This window comes from Manis javanica, chromosome 3, assembly GCF_040802235.1.
Source record: "Manis javanica isolate MJ-LG chromosome 3, MJ_LKY, whole genome shotgun sequence".
In the NCBI taxonomy this organism is placed as follows: domain Eukaryota; kingdom Metazoa; phylum Chordata; class Mammalia; order Pholidota; family Manidae; genus Manis; species Manis javanica.
Window position 1 is genome coordinate 189,892,813 of NC_133158.1, and position 20,365 is coordinate 189,913,177.

At 36.5% G+C, this 20,365-nt stretch overlaps 1 protein-coding gene across 1 annotated transcript in view; it reads left to right on the forward strand.

The window, feature by feature from the left end:
* The window catches only part of GASK1B (golgi associated kinase 1B), a 40,470-nt gene that overhangs the window by 14,803 nt on the left and 5,302 nt on the right, over positions 1-20,365 (forward strand). Inside the window, exon 3 of the mRNA XM_017656656.3 lies at positions 18,828-19,054. Coding sequence (XP_017512145.1) covers positions 18,828-19,054 — 227 coding nt within the window. The remainder of the gene's footprint in view (positions 1-18,827; positions 19,055-20,365) is intronic.

Genomic DNA, 20,365 nt, shown 5'->3' on the forward strand with positions numbered 1-20,365 from the left:
CATAGATAATTCTCTCCTTAGAGACACTGAGTATCAGTGGTCACTTGACCTCAAAGCGTGTAGCCACAATTTCTCTTGTTTTCTTTCCAGTATTTTTTTGTAAATATCTTATTAAGATTAGACATTGGAGAATAATAAATATTGATTATCTATATAACTGAGTGACTTGACACTTTATAGGTTTCTTACAATTCTTACCTTCTTTTGATAAAGATCTCATGATTCTCTCTGCCCTCTCATTTTGATTACTGCCTTTCCCTTCCTCCATTTTAGAAAAACTGGTTTTCCATTGTTGTCTTAGTAATTAGTATTTTGTGGAAATTAAGGACTGTGTCAGCACATTTGCAAAATATTCTCCTGTTAATTCTTTTTGTGTATGTGTGACATTTTAGAAAGGGACTAGAGAAGGAGAAAACTGTAGGAAGAAAACCAGTTTAATGCATAGTCACATTCAAGGGATTAGGAACGGTCAAAAGGAGAGAATTATCTATGGTGTCAGCACCACAGAGCCACCACTGAGAAGTGAGCTGGACAGCAGACTATTTGGTTTGGTGAAGGGACCATCAGGAGTCCCCAAGTACTGTTGAAGAATCCATCTATGAGGCTTAGGCTGGTTTTAAATGTTGTGCATGTATTATCTCATTCCACTAATTAACATAGTAACTCTGTGAGGTAGGCACCCTGTCTCCATTTCACAGGTAAGGAAACTGAAGCATAAGGAGGTTGTTATTAAGAAGTGTGAAAAGTTTGAGACCTTACCCTTCTTGTAAGCTAGCAAGTTACCCAGCTACATGTTCATAGATGTGCAGAAGACAAACGATGCTGGGACTAGAGACAAATGACTTCATTACTCATGGTATAGCAGGTGGCTTGAGCTTCATATTTCTCTGCCCCTCAAGTCCTGTTTGGGTGATACAGAGTGGCCCCTGTGGATGCTGCATAGAGTGGGTTTGTGTCACTGCAGAGGAACTCTTAAGTTTGGCAAATCCCCAGTCTTATGAGAGGCTGCAGGCAAACAAGCCCAACATTTGCCCTAGAAGGAGACATCTTTATTATCCTGATCAGGACACAAATCTGCCTTCTACCCCATGAAGAGATACTCTTTGTATCTTCCAAGGCTACATACTAATATCCTTGAAGGGATAGTGCAGAACAAAACCTTACAGAAGATGTGTAGAAATGCCATATATAAGTGTCTCTCTCTCTACAGTTACTTAACTTGCTTAGTATTACATAGCTAGCAGGTTTGGTGAACTCTAGATTCCATATTTTTAAGCATTATTGTATGAGAACTACCACATTATCCTTAGGTTACTGAAAGAAGTTGGTAGGATACATTGTATTAGCAATAAAGTGGAGATATCTAGGGTGAAGTAGGTAAAGGTACTCACCATAGGCCAGATGTTTGTGGGGTGGTTAGCATAGGTGTTGAAGTTCCTGATAATGATGACTAGGGGTAAATGGAGAGCAAATTCATGAGCTTAGGAGTGAAGACTATGAGAAACGAATGACCTTGAGATTTGTAACTGACAAACGTAAGAGCTGACCTATAGTTAATAGAAGGCAAACCCTTTTAGATGTTGTCTCTAGTGACATTTAATTCTGGAATCTTCAACTAAATCTCAACCTACCCTCTGTTTTTATCATTCCCCTTTCTAGTGAGGGATTCTACAATATTACTGTATTTATGCAACCTCTATGGTGCATTATACTGTAGAAAACAACCACAAAGTAGTAAAAGATAGTTATCCCCACTATTCCACCCAAAGTTTTTTGTTTTTTGTTTTAATTAGGAAAACGCAGTGTATGAAACAGATCCATGTAGGAATGGCTATCTGAAAGTTCTTATTGTTCTGGGGTCAAAAGAGGAAGAGCATTTTGCCATAAAATAGATCGTAACGGATGAAGGAAATGGGATTCGTAGTATTCCTATCACATTTAGGTCTTCCTATATACACCAGATGTCTGAAGCAGAGTTTCTTAGGGAAGTAGTGCAACTCCCTGCCCATAAGAGATGTGGTAGAATATGGAGGAAGAGAGCTGTTTTCACAAGATGTGTGTTCATTTTGTAGCTCTCTGTTCATTACTCTGACTGAGCATGAACAAATTCCATCTGAGCCAATCTCCTGCTGAGTGCATCAGTAGTTTTTACATCATCATATCTGTTGTTTGTATTCTTGAAGATGCATCTGGGCACATTAAATCACTATTACAAATTTTCAACAAAGAAATATTTCATATCTTTACACTAATACTATTAATAGTCTAACAATCATATAATACTTAGTATATACCTAGCTCTGTTCTAAGTACTTGCTACTAAACCCTGAGGTTAATGTATCTACTCTTCACATTAACCCTATTAAGATGGTATTATTATTATTATTATTTGTATTTAAAGAAATCAAGACAGAGAAACAAAGTAACTTGACCAGAGTTACATATCTGGTATGCAATAGAACCTGAAGTCAAACTGAGGGGGTCCAAGCTTCTGAACAGTGCTTTCTCCTATCCATTTTATGGGGGAATGAGACCATCATCATCCAGTTTTCCAAGTCTTAAAATTGGGAGTCATCTAGGCACTCTGTGATGCTTACCCTCACAATGATACAGTGGCAAAATCCTTGATATCCCCCAAACCCATCTTTTAGGTTAGCTTGGGCTCCTATCTTCCTTCAGCCTTCGTCACTTATTACCTGGATGACTGACTCCCTCCAACGCACTCAAACTGTATTAGCCAAGATCACCTTTGGCTCGAGGTAATGGGCATCAGGCTTCTGTTACCTCTGCAGGAACTGATTTTGTTGGTAGGTCAGTTCTATCTATTCCTTCTGCCTGTGGGAGGGTAGGAGAGTTTTTCCTGTTTTTAATAATCCATGCCAATGAGATCTCTGAAAGACTTTATTGGAATCTGTCCAAGTTAGGACACCAAGTTGCAGTTTCTAAATCTGGCTCTGGCTAACACAGTGATTCTAAAAGTCAGAATCCAAGTGTTAAGAGTTATTTTGGTAGGTATTTGTAAAAGTATATAAAATTATTTATATGAGGATGACATCTGTGAGAATGGACATTTTTTTCATTCATGCAACATTTATTTAATATCCTCAGTACAATAGATGCTGATTTCTTCTAGATGATGCAACATTTTACAGTTTCACCAGTTAAGATATGAGGGTGCCTATTTCCCTTTCTCTTGCCAACTTTATGAAGTGGAAAACTAGCTAATACATTGCTGGTTTTATAGAGGATAATGGCATCTTGTTTATATTTCCAGTTTTTCATTATGAGTGAGATTGAGGATATCATATTTTAAAATATTGGTTATTTGTATTTTGTTTTCTATGACTTGCCTATTCAAATCATTGCCCTTTTTATTTCATTCTTTGACTTTTTCTTATTGATCTATAAAAACATTTTATATATTATGAAAATTAGCCTTTATCAATCCTGTATGTCTCAGTTTTTCTCACTTTGTCCTTTTTGTTTTCACTTTGGACATAGTAGATTTTATACCAGAGAAACTGAACATGATCATACCTTAATTGATATTTTATTTTCTGTATTTACTTTCATGCAATATTTACTGAAAATGTTTACTGAACAAATAAATGAGTAGATGAACAAACTTAGGTCATTTTTCATGAGTACCATAGTAATTATCTTTCACACAATAATCCTTCTCATCAATTACATTGACATATTTATTTTAAAGTCAAATATATAACTATTTAAATGCTGCTTGGAAATGTGTTGCAGTGAATTGAATGGATTTTGTGAAAAATCTTAGAAAATTATGCCTGAAGCAAATAAGAAGCACTTGCTCTGTGATGCTACAGCAAGACCAAAAGAATACAGAACCCGGTTGTTAATTTTCTATACACAACAATCTTTTTGTTTGGCCCAATTAACAAATCTACATTCATAAAGGCTTTGCCATTTTACTGGGCCTGTAAAATGTGATCAAGGCACAAGTAACCTTTTATTCTTAATGCGTGGGGATATGAACTGGGCAGACAAAAATCCACCTCCATTAGGATAACAAAGATTAGTATTCTAGACAACGTTTGAGTTTCTGAGATTTGCTCAAATTTCTTTCAAAAGATTACATAAAATAACAGAAGATTTAGGATGTAGAAAATTTGCTTTTGACCTCAGAGACTGTCTGTGTAATGGTTATGAATTGAGATTCTGGAACCAGTCTGATAAATTTGAATCCCAATTGCCTGTACTGATGTTTTTTAACATTTAGAAGTTATTTAACCTCTCTCTCTGCCTCAGTTTCCTCATCTTTATAATATGAATAATAATATTGTTTATACAGAGGGCTGTTGAAAGAATTCTTTTATACAATAAAGGATTTAGAATAACGCTGTTACTCAGTGACTATCATGTACTAATTAAAAAATTGATCATCCAGAAATAATAGTAGAAGTAAATATCCATATAAGAATTAAACTATTTATTTATTCATTAAATTGTAAGTCATTCCCAAATCATTTGATTTTTTTTCCTATTCTTATATATTTTCATACCCCTATTATAGATCTTAGCCTATTAAGTTTAATTATTTTTGACTAATCTGTCTTCTTTAATAAGCTGTGAATTTCTCAAGGGCAAGTCCCTGTCCTATTCAACTTTGTAACCTTTCAATCAGCAGCAAAATATCTGAAAATGTTGTAGTTATTCAGGGCATTATTTTTTTGATCAAATAAAACTACCTGGTTATATTAAAATATTAAATTAGAAGTGTCAAGTTAAAAATATTAAAAGTGAAAGAAAAAAGTTCTACTTGCAATAAAGGAAGAGAATTAGAACCTCAAAAAATGGAAAATCAAATTAATAAAAAATATTTAATATTTTTATTATTTAACAGAGTTCTTCCTGCACTTACATTTTTTAAGAATAACTTTATTTGATGAGACGTTAAGGGGTGTTTACACTGAGGGGGACCAACAGAGATGTGTCTTGGGACATGCTTGATTCCACCAGTGGCAAAATAAATCACACATACTTTTTCCACTTGGATTTGACGGACGTTTTCTGAGCTGTTCTCTGTTGCAGATACTGAGTAGGTGATGCAAAGGTGGATGAGCTAGTCTCCCTGCCCTCAAGGGCTCTGCAATCTAATAGAAGAGATGAATAATTATAGCAGAAAATAATCAGGTATTGTAATTGAGTTCAGCTTAACATTCTATGGAAAAATATTAGATGCTATTAATTGTCTTGGATTTGGAGGTGAGAGAGTGCAGATGGAGTGCAGATTTAATTTAGGAACTGAAGAACCTGGAGAAATCAGGTGAGTGTAAGAGGCAAGAAGAGCATTTCAGAGAGAGGGATTCTAACAAGGGTCAAAAATGTGAATATGTTCTGAGTGGGGAAAATGGTGCTTACGGAAACTGTTGTGCCATTAAGGGAGTTTTATCCCAGGTGGCTTTAAGCAATAAACTTAAGTTCCTAGGATCAACAAGCAGCAACAATATGAACTGGTATGCCTGGCCCACCAGGTCTGTCTCTCTTCAGTTAATTCTCCTGAAACTCTTACCTGGCTTCTAATGATTTAGGTCCTGAACATGGTGAATTAGATTAATAGGTGTTATTCTTTGACCTATTGTCTCCTCTATAGTCAGTGCAGCATTTTTTTCCACTTAATGGTGTGATGATAGTGAGAGTAAAAACTCCAACCGTCATCTAAATAAGAGGAAATGCTACTTTTCACTACAAGAAAATTTGTTTCTGCAGGAATATCCCATATGCTAGGCAAAGAAAGGTTCTCACTCCAGCCTCTGTGGTAAAACAAGAGGGTCTTCCTCTCCTTCTTTTCCTACTATTTAATGATCAAGGGTCTCACCACCAAATTTCAGAGGTCAGTGTGGAAAAACATCACTGGCAGGTGCCTTAACATCAGGAAGCTTAGTGATCCGGGGTACTGGACACTGGGGTTTCAGAGAGTTCGAGTCAAGTTTTCTTGTTTTGGAGAATTAGCAACTGGCAGTCTAAATAGCCTCTAGCCATGTATTTATTGGCAATTCCAAGAGAGCAGATGGTATAGCTTCTTGTTCACTTGCTAGCAAACAATGAGGGATGATGTAGCCAGATACTGTCTTGGCTTCAAGTAGCCAAGAAAGCCTGGGATTAGCTCTGGCATTATTGGTTGGCATGCTGAATTGGCTGGGACCCAGGGGCAAAGATTGCCAAGGGTCAGAAGGTTTAGAGAACAATATAGTCCTGCATTTTATTGTTCATTGAAAAATCTTTACAATACGCTTTTTATGATGAGAATCACAGTGGTTCACTTCATTCCAGAGTGTCACTTACAAGGTAAAGAACATGGGGAGTGTCATTCTAGGTGTTACAAATAACAAACTCCAAACTTTACATGTAATGACATGCCTAGCATTGGCTCTACATATCTTCATACTTTGTCACAGATTTGTTTCTGATATCAAAGAACATAGAGAGTTTGCAGAGAAAAAGGTGTAAATGAAATGGCTAAACAGTGCCCAAAAAGTAAGGATTTTGGCTATCTTAATAGTTCAAAGACATTTGACTTACAATTTTTATTAAATTTTTTTATTTTACAACTGTAACATAACTGTTTTTAAATTAGTCATCACAGCTGGGGAAAGAACACAGAGGACATCATTTTTATTGCATATGTAGCTTAAACAATAATTTACTAACAGCAACTTGTCATTTCAGCCTCTCAAACTTGGTATCAAGAAGCAAATTTGTTAATTCGTCCCCTAGAAGTTTGCCGTCTTGACTCACCCATTTCTATTCACGATATTACTATTTTTAATATCAGCTGGGTTTGAAATTTTTGAGTTGTTTTTGATCCTCCTTTGCTTAGTGCCTCATATTTGCGTCACACTAAACATCGACAGTTCCTTAAGTTCACTCCAATTATATTTTCTTTTTCAGTCCTATTATCAATGCCCTATCAGACTCATGAATATAGGTCAAGATGTTGCAAGAGAACCATAACTGATCTTGTGTCTAGTCTTCCCCAGCTGCAATTTGGTGTGTACATCATTGCTGAATTTCTCTCTCCTACTTCTCTACTATTCATATTGCTTCTTGCAAATAAAAAAAATCTGTAAGACTTCCATAATGGAAAAATTAATTTTAAGTGCCTTAATGTACTTAAGTTTTCACTATGGAAAAAATTAAACATTTACAAAAGTAAATAGAATATTATAATGAACCCTCATGCACCTACAAAATGCAACTATTAATCAACTCATGACCAGTCTTGTTTCATCTATCCTTCTCTCATTGCCATGACCACACTCATTGGCAACAAATCCCAGATATCATATTCTTTCATCTGCAAATATTTCAGTATTGCCAGTAGAAGAGTAAACACAAACACATAACCATTGTCACACCCAAAGGAACAATTAGCAGTGGTTTCAGTCAGATTTGTGGTCAAATTTTCATTGTCTTGTATTTGTTCATTTATTACTTCACAGTTTGTTTATTTGAATCAGGATTCATAAGGGAGCCTAGACTTTGTGATTGATTGGTATGTCTATTTTAATGTATAGACTCAACCTCTATCTCTTCTTTTTTTCCTGTCAATTTACTTACTGAAGAAGCCAGGCCACTTGTTTTGCAGAATGCTAGATTCTGGAGTTTGCTGTTTGCACTTCTATTATGACTTTATTTGTCCTCCTGTCTTGTCTATTCCAGAGACTTTCTCAGATTTAGATTTAATTTATTTCGTCAAGCCAACTTTATAGATAGTGGTGTTTTCTTCTGCTGGGAGACACTTAATATCTAATTATCCTTCTTTTCATGATAGGACTTTTTGATGCTGAATTTTGATCCATCAGTTTACTAGGCATTGAGAATGGCGACACTCAAATTCTATCCTTACTTCTTCATTTATTAGTTGGCCTACCTCTTTAGAGTAATTTCCCTTCATTTCTTATCTAGTTATCTAGTGGTACAGTTTATGTAGGAAAAAATTAGCATTGCTTTTAAACACCATGACCTGACCTAACTTCTTGTCCTTTCCTATCTGCTATGATTCTCTTGTAGAGTAGTGATGGTTGGGATCAGTGCCCTTGTAAATGAGTTCCAACAGAGCTAGCTGGTCCCTTCTCCTAGGTGAGGACAGAGCTAGAAGCTGGTCTGCAACCAGGAAGGGGGCCTTCTCCAGAAAACAGCTATGCCGGCACATTGATCTCAGACTTCTAGCCTCCAGAACTGTGAGAATAAATGTTTGTTGCTTATAATCCATCCAGTCTGTGGTATTTTATCATAGCAACCTGAATGGACTAAGACACTGGCAGATATAAGTACAAATAGATTAGCATAGTGATCACCTGAAAGCATGCCGTTTGTAAGGATTTGAATGTATGTAAGTGTTTATATGTATACGTAGCTATGATTTTGTGAATCTCCAAATACTGAAAACCTTTAGTGGTCAGGATCATGTCCATATTCCTTCTAGTTTTCTGCAGTGCAGTGTAGAGTTTCTTATTGTAGCATTTGATGAAGTAGGAAACTATGAGATCATGTAAGGCAGTTTCCATGGACCTGTCATTCAGGTCAAGTTATTATAAGAGGCTGTCAATGTTATGTAGTTGAGAGGAACTGCAGAGAACACCTCCTTATGTATTTGTTAACTTCAGGGTTCTCAGTCTACAGAATTTGGGTAGCTAATTCTAGTTTATTCTCGACTTTGGCCCTCAAGGTCTCCTTTCCCTTTATTGAGACAAAAAAAAAAATCCCAAAGAACAAAGACTAGCATAATACATATCATGCTTTCACCTTCTAGAATTATCTCCTCAAATTTTTTTTGAATATTTGCTTTCAGAACTTACTTAAGAGATATTTATACATTAAAAAGAAGTTCAAGTCCCCTTTAACCATCTTCTCATGTCCCCTGCCTGCACTTACTAACCAGAGGCCATCACTCTTGTGAGATTAGTGTGCATCTTCCCAGTACACTTTAAATGTAAAATTTAAAGATCATTTTACATGCTTAATAAGTGAATATCTGTGTGAGTGTGTGTGTGTGTGTGTGTGTGTGTGTGTGAATGCGTTTAAACTTACAAACTATAGCAGTTGACCACATGCATTTTTCTACAACTTACTATTCCTGTACTTTGAACAATTAGTGAGGGGCTGGGTTTGTGGTTTTATTATGTCAGAAATAAGGGTGTAGTGGAGATGGATATTAGGGAGTGTCTGTTCCTAAGAACATAGGCCTACAAGGCAGCAGCCAAGAAATTTTCTCTAGATTAGAACCAGAATCATTATATGACAAATACCACAGAACTTACATTTGTTGCTTTTGGCCACTTTAACATCCTATGAAAGGCTTTGCTTGGCTTCATAGGTGTTTTATTTAAATAGCTTACTTTATAACTGTTTGTTCTCTTTTTCCTGTTAGCATAGCTTGGGAGCTTGGGACTTTTATTTTACTTTATAAAAAAACCCAGGAATTATAAGCATACAGGATACCACTTACAGGGTTGGATTAAATTCAACAAACTTGAACTGAGGGATTTTTATATTCTGTCTAGACAATTCCCAGTAAGTCTGTGGGCTTCAGTCATCATTTGAGATTTTGTGATTTGGCTCTTGAATCTGACACAATATCATTTCCATGCCTGGGAACTATTGTCCTCTTGTTTCTCGGTACGATTCCTTTCCAAATATCCTCTAGGTTGACCCACTTAACCAATTCCCCTCTGACTATTCATGGAATACATCCCATTTACACATGCTGGTTCCTGCAGAATCCTCTTTTCAAAGAACCTGATCTAGGAAGTCTGTAAAATTTCCCCTTGAATCAGTTCACCTGCTAGATTGTACCTGACCCTGGGAAGTGAGGCCTTCTCAGAACCTTGGGGAGATGAGGAAACCAACAGTAGATGATACTGGCCTACACTTTGAAAGGCAAGCAGTCTCACTCTTTATGGCCCTTTGATGAAATGTATTTCTGCTGCTAAAACTTCTCTTGTAGAGAGGTTCTGTCTTCTTCATCCTGAAGAAAGTATATGGAAGGCACTGACTGATCTATGGGTCTCTCTTTTGGGCTTTGACATCATTGCTGTAAAGGAGACCTGACTTTTAGAGACTACATTTCTCACTTCACAAAATTTAAGCTATTTGTTTTATTTTTCATGAAGGCAATTTTGAACTGAAAGAGTTCTCTAGCCACACTGACTCTAGTTCATCACAGAGGTATAACTTACTAGCCACCTGGCTTCTACAACAAGAACTCATTTCTCTGAATCTTAGCCCACTTCCTGTGAAGAGTTCTTTGTCTCTCAAAGCATATCCCTCCTATTAAGGAGCATACAGATTCCTCAGTTGTCTGTTTCCAACTTAAGAGCCTTTAAAGTTTTATTTTTTTCCCCACCTCCTGTTCAGCATTTATTCTCAGTGATTTCTGGCATTGATTATGCTAAAAGATCATTTGCATAAAATGTGGACTAAGAAATTGGTTGACATAGGTCTTTGCTCTTGTGTCTGAATCAAAGGGGAAAATGTCTAGTCAAATAAATTATATTCATAAACCTCATATTGCTAAGTGATAACCAACTGAGCATTTCTGGGTCAATTCTAATTATTAATAAGAAATGGAGTATGTTATTTAATTATATGTCATTTTTCTTATTTCAACCCTTGCTATGGTATTTTCAGACTATGCTGAAATGGATCAGTGCATAAACAGTACGTTTCAATCCTAAATCTTGTTGTATACATAGCTGGGCTGGAGGGAATCAGAGATTTGAGGAAGTCTTGGTGGCCCATGAATAACCTTTTGGTATTCAAAGATTATTTAGTGCACTGTTTGAGCTAGCTTTTGGTATTGGCTTCCGCATAAGATATGGCTTCCCCATAATCTTATGCCATTGAACCGTAGACAGTTTGAAACCAGCCTTAACTGCTGTGTTCCAGGGAAATAGGACATTTAATCATTGGATCTCTGGATAAATCTGGCAAGAAGCAAGTAAGAAAATCATGGAAAAGTTAACACAATAGTATATCCACATGCATACCTGGGATGGCAGGAGATATTCATCTGGCTCAATATATATATGTATTTGTATATAATTAGTTTTAAAAGATTTATGGTTCATTTTGCCCAATGAAGTAGCCTCAGAGAGGATTGAGTAAGCGCTGATTCATGAAGATTCTATTAGTTCCATGTTCTTCTAAGTTGTTATTATGGACTTAGAAAACTAAGAGATAAATGAAACTTCAAAATATTATCGCTGTTGTATGGTCAAATTGGGTGGGACTGTTTGGGTCCGTGGCTTTTCTGCAGCCCTTTCAGAGGGTAGTTCCGTAATAACATTGAGACCATTTTTGCCTTTACACTCTGTTGATATTTGCAGTAGTAGGTGAATCTCTTGGTGCCTTAGCATGAATCAAAACTAGCGCCAAACTACCAAGAATTGTTTTCCTTTTCATTACCCCTGTGTTCACATAATAAAAACACATGGAATAAGTGCATGATTTACTTAAGAATGTCCTTGATGAAGCCATAGTAAAAGCTTTATTTGTCTTAAACCTCTACCAGTAAGTGTACATCTTTTTAATATTCTGTGTGCAACATGGAAAGAATGCATAAAGCACTCCTGTGCATCCCACAATACAGCGGTTGTCTTACTGAACCATTAGATATTGAGAGTGATCAGACACAAACTGAGAAGGGTTCTGGTTAAAGTGACCTGTCCAGGTACTTGCTAAAACTAGATTTTATGAGTAAGTGTGCAGACAGGCAGTTCAGAAGGCTGACGAAAGTTTGGTCAAGCACAGAATCTTTGTCACCAAAATCATAATTGTGTTTTATTATAATCCTTTCATTTGTCTTTACTTATTTTTGTCAGTTTCATTATTATAAAATATCACATTACACAGGAAAATAAAATTGGAAGAAATCCTATAATATTACTAAATATTAATACATATCAAACCAAACAAAGGAAAAGTTTTCACTGACAATATTCCCTCAGATTTTAAGGTTATTTACAACCCTGATTCAAGGTTTCATTTCATTGACAGTAAACATTTTTTAAAAATCTTACTTATATAAAATTTATTTTGTTTCTATTTTAAATTCCCTTGCTTAATATAAATCTATTCTATAAATCAGAACTCATAAAATGTAAGCACTACTCTTTTTCTTAACCTGAGTGCTGTCTGTAAGTCTTCACAGGAAAGTGGGTGTGCCTTTGACAGAGACTATTTTCATGCAGCTCTGCTTGTACAAATTATAGAACATGAATTTTCTTCCTCTAAAAATAAATTGTCACTTGCCTGGCAACTCTGTCTTGGTGCAGCAGAATGATGTTTGACTTCTCGTAGTCAGAAGTGCAGTATATGGATTCTAAACATCGTATCTATTGAAACATCCAAAATATTAAAGCATTAAAAAGATTTTTACTTCTCTGTAAAGAAATACTATTATGTCTATACTTAGAATCCATATATGGAAGCAGCTAGAGATTCTGCATGGAATTGGTTCACATTGGTAGTTATTTTAAAATGTGGAATTCTAGAGTATAGGTGATGTGGAGCCATAACTACTACTTACAGAGGCAGGGGCACAAGGGAGCCTGTGCCCACTGTTAGATGTATATATTGCAAACTGTTTTCACTTTTTTTTATTGTTCATGAACTGCTCTGCTAGTCACATTTGCATGCATACTAATTTGACAGGCTCCTGTTGCCATGGCAGCACAGAACACAAGTGAAGTCTATTATTTTTTGAGGTGAGAGTTCCCAAGAGATGCAGGTGCAGCTTAGTGAGAACCCTTTTGCTTTTGTTCTGCACAGCTCCCCAGCTAAGAGCCGAGGTCTGCATTAACAAGTAGCGTGGGGACTCTGGGATTTACGTGACGTTGCTCTTCTCTGTGGTCTGGCCTACCGTCAGCTGTGGTAGGCTTCGGGGACCCAGCTCCAGTTCACTGGTAACCTGGCAGCCATGCACTAGTCAATGTCTAGGTAAATTCATGCAGAAGGATTTTCCAGTGTGAGTTATTAGCTGATAAATAAGTCTGTATGTTTGTGTTTCTTTGCACCTTGGGTAGAGCTGATAATGGTATCAATTCTTGCTGTCATTTTGCCTCTTTGAAATAAGGTAATTGTTGAAAATGGGACTTTTTTCCCCATGAAAATTGTGGAAACAAATGAGATGTCTAATGAGATAACTGGGATTCAAAGGAACTTTCCAGAAAACTTCTAATTATAGTACAGAATGTCCTATTGTTATTTCTGCCACATCTGCTTGTTGTATATTTATTGAAAGCCTATTGCATGTTGGGTGTTAAGACAGACTTATATATGTGGGATCTGAGTTCATGATCCATGGTTTGTGGAACTGAACCCACATAAAGAAGCCAACCAAGAGCAATTGACAAGCACAGGCAGTCCCACTGTCTGCTCCCATCCCATTTGTCCTCCCTCCATTCACTGAATGTTACTTTAAAGAGACCCATGTCTCCCTGTGCCATCATTATTTTATTTGACTCTACCAAAAGAAGACAGTGTTATGGAGGAGCTTTGTAAAAAGCCAACAGTTTTTTTTAAATGGTAAAAACAAATAGCTTGAAAGGAGATAGTGAGACTCTTAAGATACTGACCCACCAAAATACACACACTCAGGTGCTTCAAGAAGTGTGAGAAAGCAGGTAGAAAAATATACAGTTTATGTACTTTAACTAAAAGAATCGAATGAAAAAGTATCTGGATAAGGGGACTTCCTGATGTAGGTTAGAAAGAACATCTTCATTTCCTCCTTCAGTTTCCAAGTAAATTCTGCCTAGGTTCCCTTCAGTTTTTGTTTTTAACGTTTTCATGGGATGCCCTGCTCTCTTGCCTTGTACCTTTTTTCCACCTCTGCATGAGAAAATAATAGTGACACTTGCAGGCACATAAGAATTTTTAGCTCTCCCTTATAGGCCTAATACTCTTATTCACCTTTTGCTCTGACTACCTGCTGTCACGTTCTCCCTATCCTAGATTGTGTGGTCACGTACCGTGCTACTCAAAGTGTGACTTATAGACCTGTGCCAATTTATACTGGTCCCTGATTATGTAAGGACAAAAATTGCAAAAAGGCATTTAGAAATTTTGATAACAATTTGGCAATTTTGTCTGTTGAATCTAACTAAATATTTGGCTGGCATTTTGCATTTTAAAGAATTTTATTCTCTGGTAATAAATCATTATCTTTCTGTCCATCCCACAGTCCACATGGATTGTAGAGCTGGAGAAGAAACAAAAACACTTGGTGGCTCACTACAGACAGTTTGCTCTAATGTACTCTATTTCTCTAATAATTTCCTCCCTTCATGCCTTTGCTTATTTTTAGGCTAATTCTGCTTCTCTCTTAAAACCCAATGGTAATAACCTCTCTTTCATGAGTTTTTCCTGAGTCTCCTACACTGAAGTTCTTTGCATTTCTGCTGAAACCTTATAACCAGGGCTTATTGAATGTGGCATCATTTAACATTCTATCCAAATGCACTTGCTTCTTTACAGTGCCATCTTGGAGGCTGTGCCACCCAATACAATCACGGTGGATAAGAGCATGGGTTTTGAAGTCATAGATATTTGCATTAGAATTCTGAATTCTGTCATTTATGAGGTGGCAAACTTCGGGTTTGTCAGCTAGTCTCTTGTGCCTCCACTTCCTCATTTTTCAGATGGCACTATTGGCAGGACCTATGTCTTTAGGTTGCTGTGAGGATTAAATGAAATGGTACGTTCAAAACATTAAGTGTACAGTTCCTGGTGCATACTAACCACCCAATAAATGACTGGTAATATGTTTTCCATTGTTGATATTAGCAACACTTTTAGAATGTTTTTTTAATGCTTTTGTTCAGGCATTGCCTGAAATAGTCATTTAGTTACATTGTTTTGAGGAAATAGAAGATATGAAGAAACTACCACAGCTGTTTTGATAGACTCACATTTTGATGACACATCTAGAACAGGTGCTGTGCAAAATGGTGGAAAAGTCATTTCTGTGGATTTCTGATGGTTTGGAGAGCTCGTCAGTGTGGCAGAGGCATCCTTCTTTGAGCTCTGTGAGCATAACTGACTCACTTGTAGGATATTTTTTCATACAGGCAAAACTAACACTACCAAAAGGAAAATGGAATTAAAAAAAGAAACTTTAGAAGAAGGCAATATCTCTAAAAATAAACCCCACCAGTAAAATATTTGGCTGGAACACCTGGATTTTTCTGAGTATAATTTTAGTTAGGTAAACATTGAAAAGATATATTTCCCTAAAAGAAGAAAGAGTAATTTTATGGAAAATGATGGTTAGCAGTACTCTTCAAATTCAAAAGATCAATTTTGCAAAATGTTTTCTTTGTTTTAAAGAATGAGATGTGATTTTAAACCAGCTGAAATAATGATCAACAGTCACAGTCACTTAACTGACAAAATCTTAATCCAGAGTCTTTGTAGGATAATTATCTAAGAACAGGGACACCTAGATGTGTCTGTGATGAACACCACTGCTAATTAAATCATGAGATAGTTAAATGATTGTTTTCATGTGTGCACTAAACAAGTTTATTAAAACCATATTATGGATTCATAGCTATCCAGAATATACTTTATTAGGCATTAAAAAATAGGTGAACTCTCTTTAAAGTAAGCATAAATATATTCAATATATAGCTAAGTTAAATGCCAAGCAAAATGCCACTGAATTTAAAGGAGTGGATTATGGTATATTGAATGTGAATCAAAAGGAAGACTGTAAACAAAATTCTGAGAAGAGCTAGGGAACAAGATTTAAGAGCTACTTAAGCCCTTACTAGACAAAGGCAATAATACAAAGATATAATTTACTACAGTTGGACGATTTGAAAAACAAAGCAAAACCCAGGTATTTAAGACCTTCCAATCTGATTCTAAATGTGTGTGTGTATATACATACACTCAACAGGTCTTTGCATACCCACTGAATATATGCATAGATCTAAATAAAAAGAGTGGTAAGCATTTTCTGAAAGGGCAGTTGAACTGAACATACACCCGTGTTCAATAATAAAATCTGTTAGACTTGAATGGCATAATGGTCTATCGGGGAAGTGGTGAGATCATCACAGATCATTGAGTGATTCAAAATTAGATCAGACAAAACAGTTTAAAAATACTCTGTAGGAAACAATCTAACGTTGGGAAAGCAATAAAAACGATGATCTAAGTCAGTATTTTCCATCTCTAACTTTTAGTACTTTCTTGTAGCTTAAAAACAGAAAAACATAATACAGAAGTACTGAAAGATAGGGTCTAAACCTTTAAATGCTTATACTTTCACATGAATATGTATGATACTCATGGCTTTGCTATAAAAACAACAGAAATGTACTATTATGTCTCAGCACATGCCTTACTATTATGAAATCCACAATGATGAAAGGGTTCAGAGCATTATGTAAGAAGTGTTTGGTAGATTTGTCCTTCAAAATTAACTTTGAAACACATTTATCCAATATAACAGACCTTGATGTTGTAGTCAATATCAGATAGGATCTAGTTTCCATATATAATGTCATTATAACTGGATATAAACATATGATGATGATAGAACAATGGTATAGAGATTCATTGATAATTATTTGCTAATATATATTTAAAAGGAGAGACTGGATGAGGAGTTTCTGGAAGAGTTATTTTCATGTTCTACCTGATCCTCTGATCTTAATTTAAATAATGGGCAATCTGATGCAATCTCTTATATCATTTAGTTCTCTAATAATCAAAGGCAGTCAAGGTACTACATAAAATGAATGAAATTGAGGAGAAAGGGCTCAACATCCTTTTTCTAATAGTTTCTGACCTGTGCTTTTTTCAATCTGACCAGTAGTGATTGGCTTGGGCACCGATGCTCACCTTCGGGAAACTTGCCTATCCTCATGTCAAATAAATGCACTTTAACCACCAGTGGGAACTTATTGTTCCCTGGAGTCACCCTCTGTAACCAGATAAACTGCTGGTTAAACTTCTGGCTCCATGGATCAGCTTCCTGGAGCCAATCCTGGCAGAGGCCTCCCGTATCTGTAGACTGTTTCTAGACCAGCAGTGTGCTGTCAGAGCTCTCCTACTGCTTGGTGGTCACTGACCGCCCCTGCCCCATGTGACTGATTTTACATAAACTACATAGAAAATCAGCTTATGCTCACCTCTTGTATAATCACTGTTTCTCAAAGTATGCTTTTTGATGCAAATTCCACTTACATGCAGAAAACAGAGAGGAAGTTCACTTGTCCAGTTCTTAAAGTTTGCTGTCGTAGTGAGGCTACATTAAGTGACCACTTCATCTTCCTATGGACATAGTTGTGGTGGAGAGGTGCTGCCAATGGGCAACATTTACCTTGGTGCCCAGCCCACTGATAAGTGGTAGATATTTAACAAGTATTTGTTGGATGAATGAATAAATGATTATTTCAAAGTGGGCTAGATTTTTTTACAGCCCCACAAGATTTGGAAAAACACAGGAGGATGAAAAAGGATGTGAATTAAGTGCCAAAAGAATAGAAGTGACAGTCTACAACTAGCCATCTTTTGAATCATGAGCATATGTACAATCTTTGACAAGCCTTAGACTATTCAATGAGGTATTGGGAAAAAATCATGGAATTTTGGAGATAAACACAAATGTGTCTGAATCTTAACTTTGCTACTTACTTCTGTTCTACCCAGAGCAGATTATTTAACCTCTCTGAGGCTTAGTTTTCCTTCATTAAAATGGAGAAATTACTTTTGCCTTGGGAGCTTGTTTTGAGGTAAGTCATTTCATAAAGTGTGGATGTGTGTGTCTCAACAATAATAATAACTACAGAAGTACAGTTTTCTATATTTCTAGGAAAATAGAAAAATATTTTTCATTTTTTGAGTATCTTCTAGAAGACTTCATCAGGGCTGGAAGGTGTAAAAGCATTTTCATTAATCTTCCCACTAACTGTGCAAGGTGAATAGTAGCATTCCCATGATGCAAGTAATTAAATTGAGAGTTAGTGATATAAAGGATGTACACAGACCGCAGAGCTAACAAGTGTGAGAGCAGAGATTTTACATTAAATTTCTTCTCTAATTCCTGGAGCTTACCTGATTAATAAATATTTCTTTCTTTGACCCAAAGAAATGGAAATATACACAATTCTCTCTTTTCTAATTCATCTCTTTTTACCTCCTTCTATAGGGTGGTACCCTATTCCCCATAATAACCCCCAATAGGTTCAATGGTTTTGTTCATTCTGCTCCCTTATTTATAATCTAGCTGTGGACTCCATATGTGTGACATCATTGGATCACATACCTTTTCAGTAGGTTTGTTCTCTGTTATTTTGGGAGGTCAGATACCTAACACTGAAGTCCAGAGAGATTAGGGGATGCAGTACACTTTCAGAGCCATTGAGATAACTCAAATTTTCTGTAACCCAACCCAAGGGAGAAAACAAGATATAGCCTTCTAAATATGTAAGAGGATAACGGTTTTTACCTTCTGTCATGAACAGAGTGAGAGATTCTTTGGCCATGAATATATATGTGATGTCAGTGGGAACTTTGAATATTAAGGGTGGAGACGCCTAACTTGGATGACTTGACTTGAGAGCTGCTAGCAGAAGCTGGAAATGCTTATAACCATAGCTGAGTCAGAAGGATGTGAGCCGTGGACTTATGCTGACAGTTGCCTTTAATTAAAGGAGCCTGGCCCTATTAGATTCTGGCAAGTCAGCCTTTTAGAAAGTACCCTTTCTTTGGAAATCTAACATTCCCAAGTTTTGTTTTTACTCAGCATCTTGGATTTTGTTTTTGTTTTCCATTTTCAGATTTATAATCGCTTAGATACAAATTGCTGTGGATTCAGACCTCGAAAGGAAGATTCCTGTGTACAGAATGGACTGAGGCCAAAATGTGACAACCAAGATTCCGTGGCTCTAGCACACATTATCCAGCGAAAGCATGACCCAAGGCATTTGGTCTTTATAGACAACAAGGGTTTCTTTGACAGAAGTGAAGATAACTTAAACTTCAAATTATTAGAAGGCATCAAAGAGTAAGTCTTATGATGTAGTAACATCTGCAGGGCATCACATTTCTATTAAATAACTAGTAAGGTTTTGAGAAAACTCACATCCTATATCTGACTGAAGAATCCTTGGGAGGAATTGTGGATGTGCAGTCCAATAATGGAGCCCCAGAAGAAGGAGACAAACCCACAAGTGCAGCCAGGTTGCACCCTCACCAGCCCACAAAACTCCCTCCACATTTCACATCCATCCTGTGGGTTAGGTTGGACGTGTGCAGGGATCTCTGCAATGGGAACTGGCAGACCAGGAATTAGCAGGAGGCAGACATTCTGTTGTTAGGGCATGGGATAGAGGATAAAACACACGTGCGGTTACTGACATGGCAGAATGTCCAAAGGCATAATTAACTAAAGTGACTCTCCTGAATGTGGTGGACAATTAGAGCCCATCTGCTGAGGAGAAGACAGTATCAGAGGGCAGTGGCTGTTTAATTCAGGTAGGAGGGGTTTGAGCATTTGGAAATCCTTCCAGTAGACATACATTGTGAGAAAAAGTATCTTGAGGTTACATCTATTTGGAAATAAAGGAAATTAAGACACTTAACAGTGACAGGAACTAATAGTGGCAGAAGCCTGCTGTTGAGTCTGAGGTGTTGTTCAACTCCAGCTATGGAGATAGAGGCTAGTTTTCAGGCTCCAGCTCATAGCCATTCTTAATAGTTTTCCTACCTTAGTGGAATATCAGAGTGACTAAGAAATTGGGGTGTGTTTGAGACTTGAAAATAGAGGGGTGCTTTAGTAAAATAATTAACAAGCTGAGTGACTGCTGGACAGTATATATGTAAATCTAAAAATGGAGGTACAGCCCAGGTCTTCCAAATCCAAGTCCAATAACTTTTCTGCAATAATTTGTGGTGTTCATGCTGTTACTATTGCTCATGTTAGTAATACTCTAAAGTATATTTCAATAGCTCTTCCTAGCACTGTAAGAAATTATGTAATGTGGATTTTTATGTACTTTCAACACTAGAGAAAATACTGTTCCTGTGAGTTTCATGATATATTTTGCATATCTTGCCTGTTAATACTCCTTCCTCACATGTCTTGGTGAAGAATTGAAGGTAGAATATATGGCAGAGTCTCTTTCAAGTCTCTAAGCAAAGCAGATTTTTACGTGTAGGAAAATTTACATACCTAAAACATCATTTACTGAATTCATATTATGGGATCTTCTTAAATGCCTCTATTTCCTCTTAGAATTAAAAATGCTCAGAGAATACAATCCATCCATTACATACACTCATATAAATGTGAGTATTATTTTGGTTAGCCTTGCAA